The sequence below is a fragment of the Pungitius pungitius genome, chromosome 6, assembly GCF_949316345.1.
Source record: "Pungitius pungitius chromosome 6, fPunPun2.1, whole genome shotgun sequence".
NCBI classification, from domain to species: Eukaryota; Metazoa; Chordata; class Actinopteri; order Perciformes; family Gasterosteidae; genus Pungitius; species Pungitius pungitius.
In genome coordinates this window covers 8,669,144-8,692,642 of record NC_084905.1, presented here as the reverse complement: position 1 = coordinate 8,692,642, position 23,499 = coordinate 8,669,144, and the positions used below count along the sequence as shown (strand labels likewise).

General features: G+C 42.7%; 3 protein-coding genes across 4 annotated transcripts in view; all 3 read left to right on the top strand.

Annotated features, from left to right (window-relative positions):
* The window catches only part of smpd3 (sphingomyelin phosphodiesterase 3), a 45,271-nt gene extending 41,038 nt beyond the window's left edge, over window positions 1–4,233 (top strand). The window contains exon 10 of the mRNA XM_037451880.2: window positions 255–4,233. Within this exon, the coding sequence (XP_037307777.1) occupies window positions 255–356 (102 nt within the window). The 3' untranslated portion in view covers window positions 357–4,233. The remainder of the gene's footprint in view (window positions 1–254) is intronic.
* Window positions 4,234–9,780: 5,547 nt separating this feature from the next.
* On the top strand, window positions 9,781–11,724 carry LOC119196164 (monocyte chemotactic protein 1B-like). The gene is made up of 3 exons (XM_037451648.2): window positions 9,781–9,896; window positions 10,891–11,008; window positions 11,098–11,724. Exons 1-3 carry the CDS (start codon window positions 9,830–9,832, stop codon window positions 11,210–11,212), a joined length of 300 nt encoding a protein of 99 aa, XP_037307545.1. The 5' UTR covers window positions 9,781–9,829; the 3' UTR covers window positions 11,213–11,724.
* A 1,545-nt stretch (window positions 11,725–13,269) lies between these two features.
* The window catches only part of LOC119195740 (septin-7-like), a 30,588-nt gene continuing 20,358 nt past the window's right edge, over window positions 13,270–23,499 (top strand). The window contains exons 1-2 of one of the 2 annotated variants that reach the window (XM_037450933.2): window positions 13,270–13,557; window positions 16,548–16,644. In XM_037450933.2, the coding sequence (XP_037306830.1) occupies window positions 13,519–13,557; window positions 16,548–16,644 (136 nt within the window). In that variant the 5' untranslated portion in view covers window positions 13,270–13,518. Of the gene's footprint in view, window positions 13,558–16,544; window positions 16,645–23,499 lie in introns of both variants that reach the window. The other variant, XM_037450932.2, reaches the window with a different exon arrangement.

The window sequence follows — 23,499 nt, the reverse complement described above, 5'->3', positions numbered from 1 at the left end:
CAAAAAAAGAGTTGGTTGGGACATAACATGAGCTCAAAGAGCATCAATTTGAATTGAATGTTGACTCTCCTGAGTGAATAGGGGATTTATTTGCAAGCTCTTTAGGTAGAACATCTTCACACGGGGATATGCAAGATGTTTTAGGCTAGTTACGTTGCCCATCAAGTAGAAAAAAAGCCCTAGTCCTCAAAGTCCCTCAGAGTAAAAGGCGATTACAGCCCCTGATGAGCTTTCTTCTTCCCCTCTTCCTGCAGGAAATCGAGGAGTTCAGCTTTGTCACCCAGTTGGCTGGCCTCACCGACCACCTGTCTGTGGCCATGCGTTTGGCTGTTTCCACAGGGGAAGAGGAGCCTTAGATTGACAACGTGAGCTTTGAAAATGAATACTGCCATGGAGGAGTCACAGACGACCCAGATAAGAAGAGGAGATGACACGTTTACAGATCGGCTTGAGAGAGAGAGACCGAATTCTGCAGAGGATTGAAGGGAGAGCAAAATGGACGGATGGATGGATATACAGAAGGTAGAGGAGGGCGGCAGCAGAGGAGTGATGTGAAAGAGGAAGACTCTGAAGGGGAGAGATTAGCAGGGGCATTCAGTTCAGACAGCCTGAAAGATATTCATCTTCCTGGGTAAACCATCCGCACAAACACACTCACAGTAATACATACAAACACAATCAATCAACACTTTGACGGTTGAATATCACCCCTCCGACACTCCATGTTGAACTGAATCCAAGGGGGATTTTTTTATTTTAAACAATTTCTTTTTCTGTAGCTTATTTAAACGCATTCCTTTTATTTTTGCCTAAATGTAAGAATGGTTATTTTTCTTTTTTATGATTCTACCTTCAGGGACAGTTGTATAAAAGGCAAACACCTCATTTGAGTGAAGAGTAGGGTAATCTGCTACTGACTTGCTTTTACACTGACCGTGTGTGTCCTTGTTTTGTGCTCCGTCCTGAATGGCTATTGGTCGTTCACCTTACTTCTCCCACGTCAGTCCCAGGAACCTCAACAAGTGTCTTCTTTTCTAAAAAAAAACTAAACAAAACTAGAGAAAAAGAACATGTTACAGTTTCTATTGTTGCCACACCACTTTTTATAGGAAGTTTAAATGCCTGTTTAATACTATATGGTATGTTTATAAAAAAAAAAGGTTATTGTATAAAGGGACATGAAATTGGAGAAGAAATAGCTTGTTGATGCATTGCGATGTTTATAGCATGCGTTTTAGCCATGACAGGAGGAACTCAGACATTGGTTTGCATAATAATGGGAGAGGAGGCTTTGCGGATGCATGATGGGAAACGTGATCAGTTTACAACCATAATATAGCGTCTTGATACACTTGCTTGCTGACGAGTAAACAGGTACACACTTACTGTAACCCGGTGTGACATTTGTGCATGTGAGACTCCACCCTGCTAGTGACACTGAGCACACATACACGTCAAGACTTGCAGCAAAACAGGGGCGAACTACAGGGGATGTTACACACCATCGAGCGGCCATTTTGAAAGTCCCTGAATGACATCTTTTGATGGGTCAGATGTTGCCAGCTCGTTAGCTAACGAACCAATGTAGCCATATTGTGACGCAACTGCAAAACCTCATAGTACAGAAAGATTTTGACAACCGCACACATTATGCCAAGTTTGCAAACATTTTATAATCATCTAATCGGTCCCAAGGAGACAGGCTGTGTTCTAGGTGCTGCTGACGTGCTGCATACTACCGCATGATGCTGGATGGAACCTACGTGGGTCAAAAGTATCATGCTACAAGAGTAACATATATACAAAGTAAAGTGATACAAGGTAAAGTGGTAGATAGTGTGAGAGGTCGGTGACAATTAGAATTAGATATGTATGAATGAAAACAGAATAAAAGTCTGATATTCTTAATTACGTGAACATTACGCGAGATTCAACCTTGCCGTGAAAGAATCCCGTCATACTGTTTTACCCAGAAAGCTGTCTAGGATCACGGAAAGTGAATTTACTAAAGCAGCCATTTTTTGTTAATGACAAGTCTTGTATGTGTTGTTTAGTATATCTTAGTCAGATTATTTATTACTTTAACAAATCCTAAAGTTTGCTATGTCACATTTTTTCAGCATGTCAGAGAAAAATAAAACAAAGTATTTACCGTTGTTACTTTTGCCCCACACGTGTGTTACTTTATCCCCGACTATTGGGATCACAAATAACGACTCGTAACAAATCACACCAAAGTCATTCCACTCATACAGAAAACAAATGGTATCTATGGAACACACAGTGAGTTGTTCTCCCGTACCCTCCACACACTTGACGCACTCCATCTGTATTATTAGTATGTCATCCAGAAAAGCCCACTAATAGACACAATACAAGTAGTGCTGTTGAATACAGACATAGCAGGAACAATGCAACACACCATAGAGTGTGTTCAGATTGGCAAAACAAATTTAAAGGCGTAATGAGAAGAAAACTAGGGTTGAAGTTTGAGATAAGTTGTCTTTTGAAGCTACGTATGTTGCTCGCCAACGCAACTACAGCTAATGTCTGATCAGCTATAATTCAAACTAAATTGGCTTTCATTGCATTCATTCTAAACACACCTTCAGAATTCTGTGTCCCCCACTTGTCTATAGACTACTTTATCGACTCACTGCTTTTGCTGCTGGTTGGCAACAATATGCTTGACACCAATGCTAATGTAGCCTAGCATTCACATTGGAATTCAACTACAAATCTGTAACAGACCTGGTGTTAAACAGGAGGTGGAAGTATTGCAAAGAGTGTAGACAGGCACGTGGATACTGACCTGATCGCCATGCTGCTGACACCGATGGGCCAAGTTAGACATTAAACCTAAATCAGTAACGAATCTTCTTGCTAACGTTTGTCACAACAAGCTACTGATCACCCCAGACCAAAGAAGGCTGCAAAAACCTTACTTAATTCAATTTGATTTGTTTTCATTAAATACAAATTATGCTCATGATTAACCATAGGAGGAATGTTTTATTTCTTAATTCAAAATGTATACAGTTTTGTTTAGAAGATTAATGTGTGTTAGTAGTAATGGTGACCTCTATGTCACTCAACACTATGTATGCTAACTTGTTAGCATGGCTCTCCAGATGAACGCTGTCCCGCCCTGAGAACACATGGATCATGTTTGTGTCCATCAGGCAACGTGGGACAACTGCAGACTCACGCTGTACATATTTCTTTTGGAGATATATGTGGAAAATCACTCATGTAAAAAGCTGTATTTCTCTGAATAAAACATGCATTATAGTAACACTTTAGGTTTCTAAATACTGTTTGATTTCCATGGTCTGCACGGTTTACAACATTACAACACATGCACATGTTTTTGTGTATGTTCAGACAGCTCATTTATGTTATATCATTATTATGACTAAAACAGGTTTGAATTAGTGATTTTCTGAACACACTGTGTTGAATGGTAACATTGGATGGAGAGTACAGTGTGTGCGTGTGTGGGTGTGTGTGTGTGTGTGTGGGTGTAAACACACTGGTTGTTCGGTTATTTAAGTCCAACTGTCATATTTCACATGCAGTATGAGTCAACAGATGACCTGGATGCTCTGACTCGTCTTTATGACTCATTATGATTATTGGCACCGACATATTCTTCATACAACAAAGTTTTGTATTTGTGTTTTTTTCAGCTGAAGCTTCTGCAGGTTACGATTAGATCAAATCCTCGTTATCTACAGAAATAATCCTGTAAATACACCATATGTATTTTAGTAAGGAACAAAAAGGTGCCATAGCTTACTTGAGAATTTAACCTTTTAGGCCTTTACACACCAGGCGCGTTTCACACTTATATAACAAATATAAATATATTTACAGCGGGTGAAAAAAGAATTGGACACATCACCATTTTTCTCAGTAAATATATTTCCAAAGGAGCTATTGACATGAAATGTTCACCAGATGTTGGTAACAACCCTAGTAATACATACAGATCTGGTCTGGATTGCTTTTTAATTACTGATTATCAGCTGTTGTCATGGCTTTCCATACCTTTTTTCACCTCCCTTTCTTGTGTTCAATAATTTTTCCCTGTATGTGAAATCACATTATTACACATAACTTTATTTCTGAACTTCTTTGTTTTGGTTTCTTTGTATGTATGTATGTATGTATGTATGTATGTATGTATGTATGTATGTATGTATGTATGTATGTATGTATGTATGTATGTATGTATGTATGTATAACTTGTTCAATACATATTTCACCCGCTGTATATCTGTGTTTTTTGTCGTGAGCAGTTTCACACAAAATTCCTTTCTAAATTTCACAATAAATGCCCTGTTTGTGTTATATTCATTGATGAGCAAGCCACATTTTCATATTTATTTATTAAATCATTAAGTATTTTTGGTCAAGAGTACTATGTGGTGGATCTGCTTTATCTGCTGTTAAGTCTATGAAGTGAAATTAAGAATAACGTCAAACAGAACTCATTAACACAGAACACTCTAGATTGACTCTGATACCTAAAGTCCGTAGTCACTGACTGTTAGCTTGCTTAGCTTAAGACCATTATCAGGTAGTCAAATAAGCAAGCTGCCATTGTCGTCATCATTGAGATCATCTAATGCACATGTGTCAATCTCGCGGCCCGCGGACCAAATCCTGCCCGTCCAGTGCGGCCTTGCCGGCGGAGAGTGCAACGTTGGACCATCAGCGCGCAACCACCCCCCTCAGCTGAACCGATCACCAGTGGCCCGGGTTCGGTCGAACTGGGCAGTATCTGGCCCGAACCTGAAATGAGTTTCACACCCCTGATCTATTATAACATGTTAGCCGTAGTCACTTGCTTACAATCAATGAGCAAGCTATCCATTCCTTTTTCAAAGTAGGCCATTGACAGGTCGATACGCGCAAATGCAATTAATTGAGTAGGCGACGCGTCGTAGGGCGATCTGTCGTGGGGCGGTCAGTCGTGGGGCGGTCTGTCGTGGGCCGGTCTGACAGAAACTCCTGGGCCACTTTCATTTTCCCTCATATTTGAACATCACACAAAACAACATTGAGTTCCAATGAATAAACAAATGGAACCTGTTAGAAGTGATAAGGGGGTTTTAAAAGGTTCTTCTGCTTTTCATCAACACAGGGCTTTTTTCACTGAAAATTTGGATAGGGTAGTCTGTGAAATGTGGGAACCCCCCCTTATACTGAAACTAAAGCGAGATCAACCATATATGACACAAGGTGATGAGACGAAAGACATTTTGCCATAGTCCACAAAGCGATGGGTGACGTCCCGGAGACTACATCCACTTCTTAGATGCAAAAAATCAACAATTTTCTTGTGTCATGTTGATCTGAAGGAAACTTCCTCTTCATCAACCCTTTTAGCATTTATTTTAGCACCTTCTGTGTCTTAAACCATGACGACAATCCTTGCAGTGAAATAACTGAAGTCATACTTTCATGACTGGCCTTGTTAATCAAAATCGTCCACAAACATCCCCCAAACTGATGGGGAGATGGAGCAAGGACCCCCTATTCTACAGAGTTTGGTCTGCCATCTTTTATTTTTGAGCTTTGGGCTCCTTAGACGTGAGCATAAATGTGATCTGATTGGCTAGTGGGTGTGCTGTCGTATTTGCATGAAAGGTGCTGTGAGTGAACCGGTGCCCAGCTTGACACAGCTCGACACAGCTCCTGTGGGAAGCTGAATGTGTGTATTGCGAACTGAAAGATACGTCATCTCCATCAATTCATCTGTTTGCTACAATATGTTGGATTCATGTTCATTTGTATTTAAAGACAATAAATACAATTTTGATTTTGAAGACACTTTTGTGGGAAAACAATTGGTTTAAAAAAAAAAGAAAGAAAAGAAACTTTGCGACCCTTCCTGCAGTACCTCTGCAGACCCCCTGGGGGACCGCGGACCCTCTGTTGAAGACCTCTGATTTACGGCATGGTCCTCATTCCTTTTGATTCATAATTTTCATTCAATTCATTCAGTTCTTGTGATGTAATGATCTTCCCATTATTTTGTCATCCAAGTTTATTGGAGAAGTATTTCAGACAAAATGTCGTTTAGTATTTCATTGTACATAAAACTCAACTAATCACATCCAGCTGGTGCGAGATGTCTTCATAAATGTCAGAGCTTAAAGAGATTTATTATGATTATTTATAATTATAAGAGTGTAACAAAGTGGGTGACAACTCACCTTTGTCCCCTTCCATCTGGCAGGAGGCTGAGATTCATCAGGACTAAGACCTCCCGCCACACTAACAGTTTCTTCCCTTCGGCAGACGGGCTCATCAACTCAGCCCGGGTCCCCACCTGACTGACTCTCACTCCCATGTACATTCACTTTGTCACTTTCACTTGTCACTTTCTGTTTAGCTGGTGCATCTTTATCTTTATTTTTAATTTTATCGTTATTTCTTAACTTACTAACCCATAGCTTTAGCGTACTAACCCATAGCATATATTTTATTATATTTTTATCTTATTCCTGCACTACGTCATCTGTTGTGCATCGTCATACTGTCTGATGTCATGCACCAACCGCCAAGTCAAATTCCATGTATGTCTGACATATGATGGCAATAAACGATTCCTGATTCCTGATGTTGGTGTGCTGGAGACTAGAGGGGAGGAGGCAGTGAGGCCTATTGTTGGTGCAGGGGATGATGTCAGCGGTGACATCATCTGTCAGAATGGGTGTCACCTGTGCACATCGTGCAACCTGGTGCGGGTTGATTGACAGAACTATCAAGATGGAGGACATTGACTGTGGTAGCGGAGGAAATGGCGTTGTGTGTGTAGCGGAGGGAACTTGATAGATGCAATTATGTTGAGTTTGTTAATGTCCATTAAAGTTGATGATATATGACACATTTGTGTCTATTAAATGATATATATATATATTTGAGACCATCCTTTTGTTACGAATAAAAACCCTTTTGATACCGGAACCAAGTCTCGCTTGTCTGCCTCCTACTAAGTCCAGGAGTCACTCAGTCGTGGCCCCCTCACAATGAGTCAGACACAAAGCTCACCTGTTAACAGATCATCTAGTTTACATACTATACATCAGTTTACCAGAACAGTGAACATACTTCACAGGTTAATGTCTCAGTGTGGACATGAGCAGGTCACCCATAAAATGTTTACAGCCCTGAAGAGGTTAACAGTTATGTTTTACTGGAAAAGATATTCACAAATACTGTAAAAACAAGGTGTTTTGATGCAATACATAAATATAAATAAATATACAACTGTTGTATGAGGAAAATAACACCAGTTTTGAATGAATTAAACGCATCCATGTATTAATGCAACAGTCAGAGCAAGAGATTAAATATAGGCAAAAATCAATGGGTCCAACAAACACGACTGTCAAACCAGAGTCTAGAGTTTGACACCAAACTTTTTTTCCCCAAAACCATACTTTCTTCACATAATATCTTCCAAAGGCCACAAAGCCAGCAGGCGATTTGTATAAATCTTTTTATTGATTGTATAACATTTACCAGACAGAAAAGGAGAACATGGTTATCTCAAAAGGGTGAGAATTAACCAGATATTACATTCAGTTGTGTATCACTTGGAAGTAGGCAACTGTGACAAAGTGCCACTAAATACAGAAATGGCAAAAACAACAAACAAACACTTCGCTCTGAGAGGATATGAGTTGTAGGCTGGACAAGACAATGGCAGAAGATCCCCATAACAGCCACAATACCAACACAACAAATGAAAAAATAGAAATGGCAAACAGTAGGCCCCCAAGTTTGTTTGACTTACCGCCCCCCCCCCCCCATTAGCCCAGAATGGCCGATGTTTGACGAGTCAGCTGCACACCCAACTTGCCACTGATTTACCAAGGATTGCCACTGACTTGGCATTGCTTGCCACTGCCACAAGGAGGACCTCGCTCCTGCTGAATAGAAGAGGAGTGGAATAGGGCCAGAGTGCGAGTTGTCGAACGGTTGTCAGAAATTGGATTACCAGGTAGTTTCTAAAGACAGGGTCCAGAGTGAAGCGTTCGTTCAGCCCAAAATGTTTACAGAATTGAATCCAAATTAAGAGAGTTAGTTACTATTGGATTTTCTGAGATCCGGTTGTTTTAAGTGGCAGTCAGGCCGTGATGAGGGATTGAAGGGAAAACTTGGAAGAGCATAGTTCCATAGGGCTGTTCTTTGGCCCATCATCCATCTAGCGACAGAGCTTTTCAATGTTGCAGGCCCAATGATATTGGATAAAATTAGGCAATGCTAATCCACCTGACATTTTAAGAAGTTGTAAGAATGTTTTTTAATGCAAGGTGGTGTATTAGCCCATAGGGATGTAGAGATGATTTCTTCATGAACAAATATAGGAACTTTGAGAGAATTACCATTTTTATGGGGTTATTAGGGACAGGGGGAGAGCATCGGATTAAAAGTTGTCAACAAGAGATCGTCAATTGATGGTGTGACAACCACCCCTAGGTGTCTAAATCCTTCAGTGGTCACCTTAAATGGAAAAAGAGATTTTGGTAGTTCCTTGGCTGATGCATTTAACCTCACTTTTATGAACGTTTAATTTATAGCCCGAATATTTTCCAAATTCAGGTAGAATGTCTTTGGGATGAGACAGCATTAGAAACATACAGCAAGAGGTCATCCACATAAAGTGATAGTATATGTGTGTTTACCCTGCGGGAAATACCCTTCCTTTCTCCCCCCGCAGCCATACGGCTAAAGGTTCAATAACCAAAGCGAATAGAAGGGACGAGAGGGGACAACCTTGTCTGGTGCCACGGCATAAAGTGAAAAGGTGGGATTTTACACTGTTAGTGAGAATGGAGGCGGTCAGGGAGTTATATAGCAACTCGATCCAGGCTATAAAGTCTAGGTTACAGCCAAACCTTCCTAAAATATAGTATAGGTACTTCCACCCGACGTTGTCGAAAGCTTTTTCTGCATCTAAAGATCAGGGGTGTCTTGATTTGGGGAGCCAATTATGTTAAGAAGCCATCTAGTATTGGATGAGGAGCTCTGTCCTGCTATGAAGCCTGTTTGGTCTTCAGAGATCAGAGAGGGCAAAACTTTAGACGTATAGATGAAATCTAGCAGCCGATTTATGTCTCCTCGACTCTATTGTGACTCTTCCACTAACTGCTCTGAGACCGTCTTATCTGACAACAGAATTGGAAATGCTTCCAAATCATCAGGAGAGCTGGTTAGCTGTTAGCTGTTAGCTGTTAGCGGCCGATGGGCTGCACGGTTCTGCTTTGGAAAAATAACAAAGCAGCTACCGCTTATGGAGGTTTCACTAATATTACATTAGGCTCAGGCGCCATTCAATAAAAATGTGTTTCGGGCTGTGGGTTTATTGATCACTTGTTCTGTATTACAGATGATTGGACTTCTGTTTGTAGGGGTTGAGGCTGGCTGCTTGAATATCCATAATATCGGTTCCGTATAGCTGCTCTCAAAGACCGTCGCTGCGACGTGTAGGCGGCGAACAGAAACTACAGTAGTGTCATTCAAAAGGGAAACCACGCTGGAAAACAAAAAGCAGTACTGCTCTGTTAAACATGTGCTCAGTGAATGTCAGTGAACTTTTAGGGAAGTGAAATGCACTTGACGCCAACACACACATGAAACTCCCCGTTCCCCTCCACAGATTTAGGACAGACACGTCATTAGTGAAGTCCCAGCCTGGCCCGTTGGGGTGCCCCCCTGCAGGGGTATAAAGGGGAGAGGGCACCCAGTTGAAGTTCACACAGCAGAAGAGAGAACCAGCTGACACTCACCTTCTGATACATAGTGAAGCAAGATGGCCGCTGCTCGTCTGACTCTGTCCGTGTTGGTGCTGATCCTGGCTGCTGCTACTCTGACTGAAGGTAGGGGGCTCAATCACCTGTCAATTGATCCTTTAAGTGTAAATGGTTACTCTGGTACATTGGATAGAATAGATGTGATTCATCTGATCAGCTCAAAACAATAAGATATTCTCTGTAAAGTGGTGATAGTGTTTCTTATTATTCTGGTAAACAAGATTCATGAATGCAGTTTTAAAGCTTGAGAACCCCAGTCTGATACAGGAACACTAGTGTATGAAATTACTTTGTATTGCTCCAGGTTTCCTTTGCGCCCTGAAATGTTATTTTGATGTTAGTTCGTAGCTTACTTAGACTACACACTACAAGATATTATTTATACATATTTATTCCATTACATTCACACGACACATGTAGGTGTTTATTTACTCACTGTATCTATTTGTTTAATTACTCACATTTTTAACATATTTGAGAAAACCTGTGATACAAAAACTGATAATTAACTGGGGATATTTCATGATCATTTATATTAGTCACCTGTAGTTTTAGAAAACATACTTTTTAGTTTTTAAGCCAGAAGTCCTCTTCAGGCGTACCATCCACCAAACGTTCTACTTTCATTCCTCTCCATATATTTGGGAAGGCTCTTTCCTTTGTAGGGTTCATAAATCATATTTCATGGTCTGATTAATACAACATTTTTTAATTAATGGCTATATTTTTGTCTTTATGGGGTGATACAAAGACATTATCAGAATTCCCTCTGAAAGAAAGAATGTTGTTTCCAGCTTTGTCCAATGTTTACACCTCTGTTCTGGAAATGTAATGAAAATTAGCGCACATCTAGTAAGGTAATGCCTCATATTTAATACATAGAGAGTAAGCTTGTAATCCAACATGAAAAACATTTAACAACACGCTGCCCTTTCAACAACAAATGCCAGCATCGGATGAAGCCTTAAGAGGAAATCAAAAAGGGAACACAAAAGCAGCAACATGTGATGCCTGTGAGTGTGTGTAGGAAAGTTGTTCATTGGTGTGTGATTGTGTTCAGGCCTGCGTGGCGCCGGCCCAAAGAGATGCTGCTTCCGTTTCAATGAGAACGAGGTGCCCGTTGACAACGTGGTCGGCTACGTCAGGACCAGCCAGCGGTGCTCCAAGTCCGCCATCCTGTAAGTACCCGTCCTCAGAGACACCCCCTCCACCCCCATCTCAGATGGATGGAGCCACTAACTTTGCTCTGCTTTGTGCATGTGTTCAGGTTACAGACCGTGGCAAGGCGGAGCCTGTGTGTCAGACCCTCGGCCCCGTGGGTGAAGGAGCTCATCAGCCACCTTGATGCCAAATCTGTCCAAGGAGAGAGGTCCAACCTGTGAGAACGGCAGCTTGTGATCGAAATGTGGCCAGTTATCGTTTCTTGATGCTGCAATGTCACGATGTGTTACCATAAAGTCTGCATAGGTGTATCAATATGCGACATATTTACTTTTTTACTTAAACAATGTTGTTATGTATTCCGAGTCTCATGGAGAGAGGCCATTTAATTTAAGTATACGGAACAATATGTGTAGTTTTTGCTTAACGTCAACACTGTGAAATGCTGTTGCTTTGTGATTTGAATTGACTTAACAGAACGTGCACACTGAAAAAGAGCAATACCTCCCAACTTCATGCTTGTAGTCATCAGTGGAGTATAAGCTAATGCCACTATTTCTACAGTACAACCTGCGTCAGCACTTCCTCTTGTTTTTTCACATTTAAACTAAAGTGGTGATGGGTTTTTTTCTATTTATAGTCATGTTTTGAATTGAAGTTTTTGTACAGATAAGTACAAAATGTATTTGTGGAACTGATTTGATGGTGCAGAAATAAAGCCAGATAATATGTCCCTGGTGGTCTCCTTTCTCCCTCACACTTCCTGTGTGTTCGTTCCCTTTTTTATATGACATAAACTAGACATGCTGAAGAGATGGTGCTGTACTAAGAGGTGCCAGAAGCCGCCTGTGCATCTAAACTTTAATGTCAAATTCCATTTCTCCTTTTCAAGGGCAGGCTCTTGCTATTCATTGTTTAGCAGCTTTACACCGGAGAAAACATATATGTATTCATTCATTCTGATAGCAGTCAAGACCTCAGCAGGGCTCAAGTAATCTCATTTTTGGCAGCATAAAAGGGGAACACTTGTTTGTTCTGTTGTATCAATATGAGTTTATATGTTACTGGTTAAAATGTCTTCATCTACAGGCTCTCATACACGCAGCTTTGGTGACAGTGATAAAGGATTTAGTTATTGCGAATGGAGCCTAACTTTACTGGATCATAGCAGATAGGATATGGAGGACTATGCAGAAGATTAAAATAAGCCAACAATTTTACATGTATGCCAGTATTTGAGTCACAAAGAAAAATATATGGCCTTTAACACACTCTGGCCAATTAGGCGTTGGTTTTTACTTTTTAATTACATGTGAATATGTTTAAATATATGATCATGTGTACTGGTCTGTAGAGCATTGATCTGTATCTTCTCCAAAATATTTATTGTCTCTCCAAAATACAACAAAAATGTATTTTTGCCAAGTAGAGTCCACAATTTGAACTCTTTGACAGTTGCCCTCTCAGCCACTAGAGTACGTTAATGGACTATGTGTTTCAAGCCAACTATCACGACTCAAATCAGTTGCTTTGCTGAGGGGCATTTTCTATGTTCTTGATGTACTTTGTCTTTTTCTTTGCAGCCATATGTTATTTAATGGAAGGGAGAGGCATGGAGGAATGAGGTGGAAAAGCATCTCTGTGTACTTTTACCATCAAACCACCAGTGCTTTTTATATTCTGACTAAATGGCCACAAATCACAGGTCACACGTTGTATATGTATATGATATATATGATTTCTAACGCAAGGGCGAACGTTTTGGACCGTTGAACGATGGATCCGTTTGGATCAAGCTGTCCCGGACACAGCTGGAGACTGTAGGCTGCCTTCTTTCACAGTAAGAGCGCAAAGCCCACCCTTCGTTTGAGTAACCTCGCAATGATTTGCTCTGCAGTAGTTTCGTGCGCTTCCTGAAATGTATATTTCTTGTTATCATAGGAGGCTGACACATACATTTTAGAAAACAACTATTATTCTAGCATTACAGCTAGAGTTAAGCCATTAAATGCTACCAAAATAAACATATATTAACTACTTATTGAGTGTCCTGAGCGTTATTACAAATGTAGCTTAATAATATCGGCAACGACCCTAACTATGATGCTCCATAGGTTTTTAGGGATCACAAACTAAAAGTACAGTCATTTGTATTTACCTAATTGTTCGTATATGCATTTTGCACTTTTCTTCAAATGTTGCAATTATTGATAAATATTTCGTCTTATTGTGAAATTCTGAACCGGACGTTTTGTCCACTGACACACCTACACTTGGTTTGCCTCGTGAGAGGGCGACAGTAGTAGGAGCTTTTCCTTCAATGTGCTACATCCGGTCGTAGTATCCGTGTGCGGCCATATGTAATTGAACCTCATTCATTCGACTAGAGAAGGCGCTTTGCTTCTTTTACCGACGCCAAAAGAACGGGGTCTACGGGGTACCCTCCGCCCCGCCATTCTCTCGGACGTTAATCCGTTTATGCCTCGGTGACGGTCCGTTAGAGGCTGCGTTGTGACGTCACGGAACAATGCTCGAGCGACCAGAGACTGCGGTTCCCAGCATCGCCGTAAGTCCGATTCCTCCCAAACGGACCCAAATGTGACAACGTGATAGCGTCTGTAGTGTTTAAAACTAACCATAACACCGCAAAACACATTTGTATAACGCGGGTGTACTGATAACGTCGTGCAAAGATGTAACGTTATTTCGGCAAATGCCATCGTCTCTGACTAGAATCACGCCTCGCACCTTCTGGTGACGGTGGTGTGTGCTGTGAAATAATTAGCATGTTTGGCAGTGCTTTTTTAAAATTACGTGAGCCAGTCACCTGGATGGACTGGCTAGTTTGATGGTTGGACGTCTGTGGTGTCCAACATGAGCGTGTTTGGACGGGACTAGTCTCACTGAATAAAATCCAGATGGTAGTCCCAGCCAGCCACGGCGGTTCGGTTGTTTGCCTCTAATGGCAGAGCCCAGATCAGATCAGCTCTTCTCTCCTCGGAGCACTGTATATTACATTGATTTATTCATCCATTTGAAATTAGATTTTCTTTGGCGGACTGCTTCGATATATCGTGTATTAACCACTGCCATATACTACTAACCTGTGTGTGCTCCCTTCGTGGTTAGTTGGTCTGTTGTTAGAATGTGTGATTATTGGACCCTTGGGTGGGTGGAACCCAGATGGGTCGCATCTAGTGTGCTTGGTCTCTCATCCACTCACCAAACCTCACCCTTAAGGTCTGTACTGAACATATCTGTGATAGTCAAAGGGGAGGGGGGTCGGATGGCAGTGACTTTCCTCAGGATGACACCGTGGGGGTGGGCATACACACACACAAAGTGCACTGAGACGGACAGGGGAGGAATTTGTGTCAAAAATACCAAAAGAAAGGTTCCATTTGAAAATGACGAGTGTCTTGCTGCACCGGTGTGTGTGTGTGATGCTACATTTAATACATTATTTCTATTCAATATGTGTGATAACTGGAGCTGGGAGAGGGCCTCCTCATCAGCTGCCTCATGCATGGGGGTGGGATGATGATGATGATGATGATGTCAGTGAACCAGGCAGCTACTATCACCACTGGGCTGACTGGGGGAGGGGTAAACAGCAATGGCCTGACTGGCCTGACTCTCTCTCACCCGCCGTTACTTCCCCTATTTTAAGACCGCCGTCGGTTTTTCCTTCTCGTCATATTTTCTTTTCCGAGAACCACATTGGTCATCGTACATGCAGCATGTCGAACCATGATGAGCGACACTGAGGTGTACACACGGTCGTCATTGAGCTGGAAATGTTTCAAGCGTGTTGCGTATTTCTTTATTCAAACGTCACTGTGTGCTTCATTGAGCCGTAACCTCGGTGCAGTATATTGACGCACACTTACAAACAAACACACACAGTTTAGCTCAATGTGATCCTCAGACTCTGCACTCTCTTTTGTAGAAACCGTAAACCTGCACTTGTAGTTTATTACCAGTAGCTAAATGACAAACCCAGCATGTCACATGATTAAACACCCCGCTGCAGTGGCACCTTATGTAACAAGAGCGTACTCAAACGCACACCACTTGTCTGTGGGTGTATCAAACATGGAAATGGTGGAAAAGTGCTTGAGGCTTGCATGCAGCACAGAATATTGATGAGGCCAATAGATCGTTTCCTTTTCTTCTCCCACGTTCACAGTGTCAATAGCACCCGACCGTGGTGTAGGTGTGTAGCTTCCAGTGTTCTGGATTTCACACCCGTCAGTTCCAAATGAGCAATATACAGTGGAGAATTATTATGATTTTATATACATGAATGCGTTTTGAAACCAAAAACTTTTAGGTTTTTAACACTGTTGGTCTGCTGAGACCTTTTTAACCATCAATAACATCCCATATAGTTATTGGGCAAAGCAGTTAATTATTGCAGGACGGACCTTAGATACTAGATTTTTAAAAAGGTAGTCCCTTTGGCCGATTTAGCAATTTAGCAAAACAATTTTTTGTTAAATATTTTCACAGAGTTGAAGTTATCTACGCTTTACAGGCCAGTACACATCATCATATATTTAAACATATTCACATGTAAGTAAAAAAAACAGCGCTGTTCCTAATTGAACAAGCCTCTGTTAAAAACACATTTAGGTGTTTCTTTTTTACTTTGTCTTTTTGCGGCTCCCCCAGTCATCAAAAATTACTTCCATAAGGCATACCTTGCATATTTAACCCAAGTTCAGATAACTTGCGATAAAGAAAAGTGAAATTCTTCATGTAAACAATAATCTGGTGTATTATGTATTATGGTGTATATCACTTAATTTATGTCCCCAATTCATCTGTAGGGATTTTTCACTCACAGGTCATTTTTCAATTTCTACTTTCATTCCTCTCTACATTCTGACGGTATCATTCAAAGGCTGAGTAATCATTTGCATTGGTTGACCTGGATGTCGCTCCTTAAAGACGACCACATAAAGAGTGCAGACATGCGCGCCTCATGTTGCGGCTTTCAGCTGACTATCAGTGCACACCGGCCAGTAGGCAATTGTGTTTGCCTCCTGTAGCGTGCTGCTCAGTGATTGGAGGAGAGAAGGGGCAGCTGGAGAGCCCGGTCTTTCATGAGGACCAGGGTGGACCTGATGGAACACTCAGTGAGACTGTGTGATCCATGCAGGAGGAACTGATGGCCTTCATTCATTGGCTGATGTCACTCCTCTGCTTTTGCTTTACTTCATTTCTGATTTGATGGCGTTGTTAGGGTCCTCTTTCTATCCTCGACCACCTCACCCTTCTCCTCCCTTATGTTCATCCCAGCTGCACTTCAGAGGGTCCCTGTTGCTTTTCTTCGTAACTTCTTGTGTAAATAATGACTGTACAGCTCTGAATCTGCTGCCCATGTGTAACCATAGTAACTGAGATTCTTTGCGTGTGGCATGCGTCTGCAACCTAGTGAGGGCTGTTAATGCTGTCACTTCATTCTGTGTTGAACATGCAACTGTCTGAGTGTGTTTCTATGTACTTGTTCTGTATTCAGTTGTGATTCCTGTGTTCATTTGCTTTCAGCAGCGGAACCTGGAGGGCTATGTGGGCTTCGCCAATCTCCCCAACCAGGTGTATCGGAAGTCTGTCAAAAGAGGGTTTGAGTTCACGCTGATGGTTGTAGGTGAGTCTGAAAACATCTGCCTTGTGACTAAGGATGTGAAGGTGTGTGTCTGCGTGCCCCTGGCGCACACCTGCCCCTCCACCTGAGTGCGTTTCCCTTTTTTTGTGTGAATGTCGTTCATGGGCACACAGGTCCAAGGGGGTATAGCGCGCTCGGCTGCTATGGGGGACGAGCTGACAGATCAAAGCGGGGTTCCTGCAGAGATCAGGTTGCCCTGTGTGGCCCCGAGGATTGGATCGGCAGGACATTGCTAAAGTCTGGATTCAGGGTTTAAGTTTCAACGCAAACCGAAGGGAACATAAAACAATGTTGGCAATGTTTTGCGGTTTGAATCTAGGGCAATAAACTTTTCTCACTTTCTAGTTGGAAACGCTGCTGGTTCCTGCTCTCCCTAATAAATAAACTGATGGACGGAGCCTTAAAAATGAAATTCCAATTGTGCTTCTTTCTTTTCTTTCAGAAATATTTCTTTATTACTCTGTTCCAGGCATTCAAATGATTTAAAGGGTCATAAATCTAATTGATTATATCATGTTTGGTGGAAGGAGAGACCTTCAGTCAAAGAGGCTCCAACCTTTTTATTATTTCAGCCTGGGGCCTTGGCTTCCTGTTTAGTAAAGCACCACTGTGGAGGAGTAGCAGAGGGACACAAAGACAGCAGAGTGTCTGCTCGGATGGGAACCAGAGAGGAATCCTCCATCAATGAGATGCCGCTTTAGGCCCCTTGCATACGGGCCCCTCTTCTGTTGCTTTTCCCAGATAACTTGGCTCCCAGCCTCTTAAAGCCCAGCTGATCCAAATTTTTACCCATAACCAATGTGTGGAGAAAAGCAGGGTGTGTTAAAAAAAATGACAGGCTTTTTGAAATCGGTCACCAAATGGATTGGTTACGGTCTATTTATTCCACAACACGGACAGGATCTAATTTAAACTGGTACTGAATCTCCATATGATGTCATATCTTACATATTATTTTGTTGTTGATCATAGAGGAGACAAAGCAAATCATGGAATAAAAGCACTAGTGTTCCCCAGCTTGTAGGAATGCAGACTGTATAAGAAGTGGAAGAAGTCACCGTGACATCACCCTTTGGTTTATGGGCTGCTCTAGTTTGGCTCTTTGGCCATCACCATGCTGGAATACGGCTGTCTCCATGTTCTCTTTGTAATGTGGGGGCTCTGCTATAATCAGCAGTGACCTAACTGATGGAACAGTAGGGGGAACACCAGACCTGTTTCCAACTGATTGTCCAAAATACGATTGTCTTTGTGTAATGCGACGGCATTCTTGCCTCATGCCCAGAGTGTGCACGTGCGTGCGTGAGATAACCACGGTCAGACTGGCCTAATGCGTCTAGTGGCGCGACGGTTCAGATTATCTGCTTATGTCTCCCAGATAAACTCTACGTGTGAAGGACAGTGTTAATATGACCAAATGATTACTGCTAGATACGGACATATTTTTATAATCCAATGCTCTGTGTGACCTACGAGCAACCTCCTCAACCCTAGAACCTAACAACCTAAAAGAATAAGCTTACAGTTGGAATATTTCATCAGGAACCCATTAATTATAATTATTGTCTCTCAAATAAACCTTTTATGCAGATTCTGTTCATCCTACATTCTGAGGTCCTCGGAGTGGAAATTGTTATTGTCGGGGCCATTCTGACTTTACCTGCGCTATGCGTACATTTTGTACACCACCTCTGGAGTCTGATAAAACACACACACACACGTCTGGGAAAGCAGCGAGAGGGGACTAAAGCTTTCCAACTGAACACTTCACCATTGTGCCAAAGGTTCGAACCAACACATAACCTATATTGTTCAACCCGACTAAATTGGTATTTTTTCCTAAGATGTCTGTGGCATTGCTCGTTCTGATAGTCAAGCCCTGCTTTCGTGTGTCAGTAGAGGTGTTATTCATGCCTGTATAGAGGCGTGAGCTCCCCACTCAGCCGCTCACTGCCCGAAGGAGGAACGCCACCAGAAACCGCTCCTCTGGCGCTTTTCTTTGTGCTCACACTCTTTTTCCGACTCCCTGTCTCCCCCCAATCCGCTTCGCCCCGAGGGGGAAATAGCAGCTTCCTGTGCCTCAGGTCCAGCTGGCAGATAGTGTAGATTCTTGTAGAAGGGTCAACAAGCTCCCGCATGGGGAGCGGAACAGAGCCGGGGGTCAGATCCCAACTAAAGGGAGCTGGGGGAGAGGGGAAGCCATGGCGGCTTTGTGCTGCGTCCATGCGTAACCAGGCCGCTACTTAACGGCCCCGCTGCCCTGCTCTTCCCAAAGCGCCCGAGAGGCTGCATTATATAGAGGCTTCTTATCAGAGGGGCTTATCCACACTGAAACGCTCATTATTGAGAAATTGTGGCTCTGAAACGCATTTTTCTTCATTGACTACGATATTTCCGGTATTGACCACGGACATTAGTTCAGGGATTCCATAGGAAAACGGGAATGTGCAACGATGTTCTGACTGATTTCTGTATTTGGGCTCATTCCAGAGACACTCTTTAGCTTTCCCTCTCAAATACAGACGGAACTCAATGGTGTTGGTGTTTTGTGTCAGACTGCACAAAGCAGCCTGTTCTTTGGTGTGCTGACTTTCTGTTGGTTCGATGATCTTTAATAGGCTTCTCACACACACACTAACTCTGGGCTCTGACTGGTGCTGCGCTTCACTCAGTGGAGAAGTACTCTGTCTCTCTTCATCTGCCTCACTGATCCGGGTGTGATTAGAAGACCGTTAGCATGCCGCCGTTATGGTTTTACTGTGTGTGTGTGTGTCCAGATAAGACGGTCTGACCGCGTTGCCTCCTGACCTTGTAGGAGGAGTGAGTGAAGGATAGCTTTGGTCCAGTTAATCTGCAGGCTTAACCAGATGCGTTAATACACACCGAACACACACACACTCCCTCGCTCACGTTATTTTTCTCTAACGTCATCTGTTCCTTTTAAAAAAGGATCTTGTTCTCAAGACCTCCTCACAGAACAGGCGTAAACGCTTTAAAATGTAAATCACAGTTTCACACATTAAATCCCTCTGCACAGTCTTGCATACTTCCACAGATAATTACTGTTGTCAAATATTCTGGAGCTGGATTCACACATTGACTTTACCTTAAATCATTTTTCAAGCCAAATCAGTTCTGTTACCATGAGGTTTTGTTACCATGTTTTTTATTTTTTAGCAAAGCCTCATCAGCTCACAATGCTCGATCGAGTACCGTGCACAAATTAGAAGTCACCTTCTTGTATCAGTTCTGAGCTGCTCAACTCTACACAGGAACAACAACATGTGGAGCTCATCAGCACATCTGTACATCCTGCCGAATCACTACTGCGCGAGAGCAAACTTGTGCTACCAACCAATTGGTTACCTGGTAGCATGTGGGCAACAGTCCTATATTTCTAAATAACGGAGCTAACAGCGTTAGCCTTGAGTTACATAATGATGCATTCAATAAAATGAGATGGTCAATTTGAAAGTTTGTCATGTGATCATGGAAGTTCAAGGGGTAGCTGTTACCTCGTGTAAACCACATCCTGTTAAAAGCTATAGGGCATGCTTTTAAGATTTTGTTTTCATCACACACTCAAGTGTGTGTTGATGGGGTCGTGGGCATGCGTGCGTGCGTGCATGCGTCCGGCAGGCTGGCTTTCCTCATTTCAAATGTTTCTTCCTCTAGCTGCTCTGCTCCGGTTCGCTCCGTCTCTATTTTGAGATGCACGTGTGTGCTGTGACCCAACATGTGCTGATTCTGTCACATTCATTCTCGGGCTCGGCGGATCGCAGCCAAACGCTCACTGGAAAATGTGTCCGTCATCTGCTCACCAACGTGGGCAACCGGCGTCAGAGTGCTTCTGACTCCGCAATAGACACTGGATCCTTATCTTTGCCAAATGACTGACCTTTGCCCTCCGTTCCAGCTGGTCCCATTTAGCACTCGACAATGGAGAATTATCTTTTCCAACAGTCTGGCATTTGGCAAACCCAACTCTTCTCACATCTACCTACTTTACGCCTGTGTGTTTCCCAGATGTCTCATTTCACACTTTCTGGCTAAGGCCTCGCACACGGCTGTTAGAGAAGTGCATGTGTGTGTTTGTACGTTTGTGGTGGAGGCGAGTTAGTAGCCCTGTAAGGATGTGAGGGGGCCAGCTGCTGCCTCTGGGCTGAGCTGCAGAGAGGAGGAGAGAGCGGGAATGTCAGGAATCCCATGGGAAACTCACTTAGTTTGTTTTTCTGTCTCTCCCAGTCCATCTTGCAATAGCTCTTTCAATATGTCTATATTTAATATGCCTGGTTGTCTTTATGTGCCTAAATCTGAACAACGCTGCATTCTCTCCTTTGCCCCAAAAGTGTACAGAGGATGTAAATACTCCAGAAAAAGACTCGAAGAAGTTCTTCAAATGTTTTTGCCAACCATTATAAAATTGCTTGTTATCCAACTTTGGGCTGCGAACCACTTTTTGGGAATGACTGGGAAAAGAATTGTAGTCCCTGAACGCAGACAAACTAAAGAAGCTGCTGAGCAGTCTGGCGGTTTGGAGCCGTCATTGTGAATCTCAGGCCTGAGGGCTGCAGGGTGAACAGCCTGGTGCTGGGTTTGTATTGGGCTCTGAGCCGCACCTCACCTCCCCAACATCACGGATCCTCTGTGTGTTCCCAAAAGCCACCGTCCTCCGCTTTTCTGTCAGTTCATATGAGGTTGATTTACTTTTCAGTAAATATAAGTTATAAGGAAGCCCTTCTGCCCCTTGTCATGCAAATGATTACCAACTGGTTCAGTCCCAACTGATGGCATATGAAAATGCCAAGGTGTCGCACAAGAAACTCTTATGATGGGTAAAAGCAAAGAGCTGTCTTGAGACCTTTGCAATCTCTTTGTAGAGACGTACTGATGGCATTGGCCAAAGAAAGATTTAAAAACTTCCACTGAACAGGTGGAAAAAACATTGTTTCACCATAAGCCGGCCATGACCAGGTGCTCCTCGCCAGATTTCTGACAGAGTGAAAAGAAGAGTTGCCCAAGAGCCAAGGGCCAGCCGTGGAGAGCTTCAGAGAGACCTGGAATCAGCAAGTCCAATTGTTTCAAAGAAACCGATAACCGCCATGGCCTGTATGCACGCTCACCACGCAAGACTCCAATGCTGAAGAAAAAGCATGTTGAAGCTTGTTTAAAGTTTGTTGCACAACATTTAGACCAGCTGTAAAATCCTGGGAGTATATTGTCTGGTCCGATTAGACCAATATTGAACTCTTGGGATGCCGTAATACACACAAGGTTTGAAAGTTAAACAAACGGCACTTGCAAACTTCATATAATAAAAGAGAATGAATGGAAAAAAGAGATATTGTTGATAAAAATCTACCAGGATGATAAAGATGAAACGACGAACATTTCAACAGGACAACAATCCCAAACACACACTCGTCTCAGAGATAAATCATAAAGCTGCCAGTCACCTGACTTGAATCCAATTGAACATCTATGGAAAGAACAGAATAATCAGGGTTCATAGAAGAAGCCCACGGAACATTCAAGATTTGAAGACTGTGGAAGAATGGGCCAAAATCCCACCTGAGCAATGCATGCAACTAGTTCCATAATGTAATCCATTTACAAACATGTATTTAAGAGTGTGCCCAGGGTGCATCAAGGTGTTCTATATTCAAACAATAGCCACAGCCATTGCATCTACCTATGCTGAAATGGATTAAGAGAAAAAACATCTCTCACCAGGCCAATCAGTAACTGATGGTGGTATTCTGATTTTCGCTGAATGCGTCACTCCATAGATGCACAACCGCTATAACACTGGAGCCTCTTTTGTTTAAAGGTTCTGCTAATGTAAAGCTTGAGCAGTGGGGACCTGCGCCAAATGGAGTGACCGAGGGCTGTGGAGAGATGGAGTGATGTCTCATTGAGGGTGGGAGGTAGAGGAACAGGGACGAGCTGGAAGGCTCAGCCGTCAATCACTGATGTTCAGGTCATTAGTCTATTTACAGAGGGCTGTGTTCATGAAGCACTGTGCTTCCTCTTGTCATGTGGAACCAATATTTAATTAAAGCTGAACTAAGGAGGTTTATTGGGACGGACCTGCCCTCAGGGGGTTGTTAGTGTATTTTACAACTTCTAGAACTTATTGATTTTAAATAAGGGTTATTCAAGTATTGGGATGTTGATCTGGATTAATCAGTCCTTGTGTAGCCTGAGGCTGAGGGAGTTCTGCTGGTTGTAGACATTCGTCTGATAGTTTGTGAGGGCACCTCTCAGATTATCGACGAGACTGGTTCATCAAGCCCACACATGGTAAATGTTCTTTACTCCTATCTGATTTCTCTTTCTTAGTCTTCTAACTACTCAAAACTCTTCAACACTTCATGTCATCATTCACCGGGTTTGGGGTATTTCCCAAAGAGACATTGACATGTCAGGGAGCCAGGGGAGCCGAGCCAGGACCCTGCTCTCCACGGATCCACAGTCGCCCTCCATTGCAGGGCGGTCAACCGCTCGTAGAGGCAGTAGTGTTCAAAACCCTCCCTGGGTAAGAATGTCATCCATAACGGAGTGAACACACACTGAGGGGTTAAGACCGGAATCCGCCGAGGCGCCACACCGCCCACATGGAGAGTGATGAAATACACAGATGCCCATGGGAAAGTATGAATGACAGGAGGTGGTTCAGAACCGTAAATAGATCTGTATTTGTCTCTGTAGAAGGTGGCAGTTGATTTTGTTCGGCTCCTTCGATAAGCAATGTGTTCCCTGTTATTCCTGTTTTCCATGAGCAAAGGTCACAGCACCAAACATTCAGGATCTGCTTTACCTTTGTCAACCTGCTTC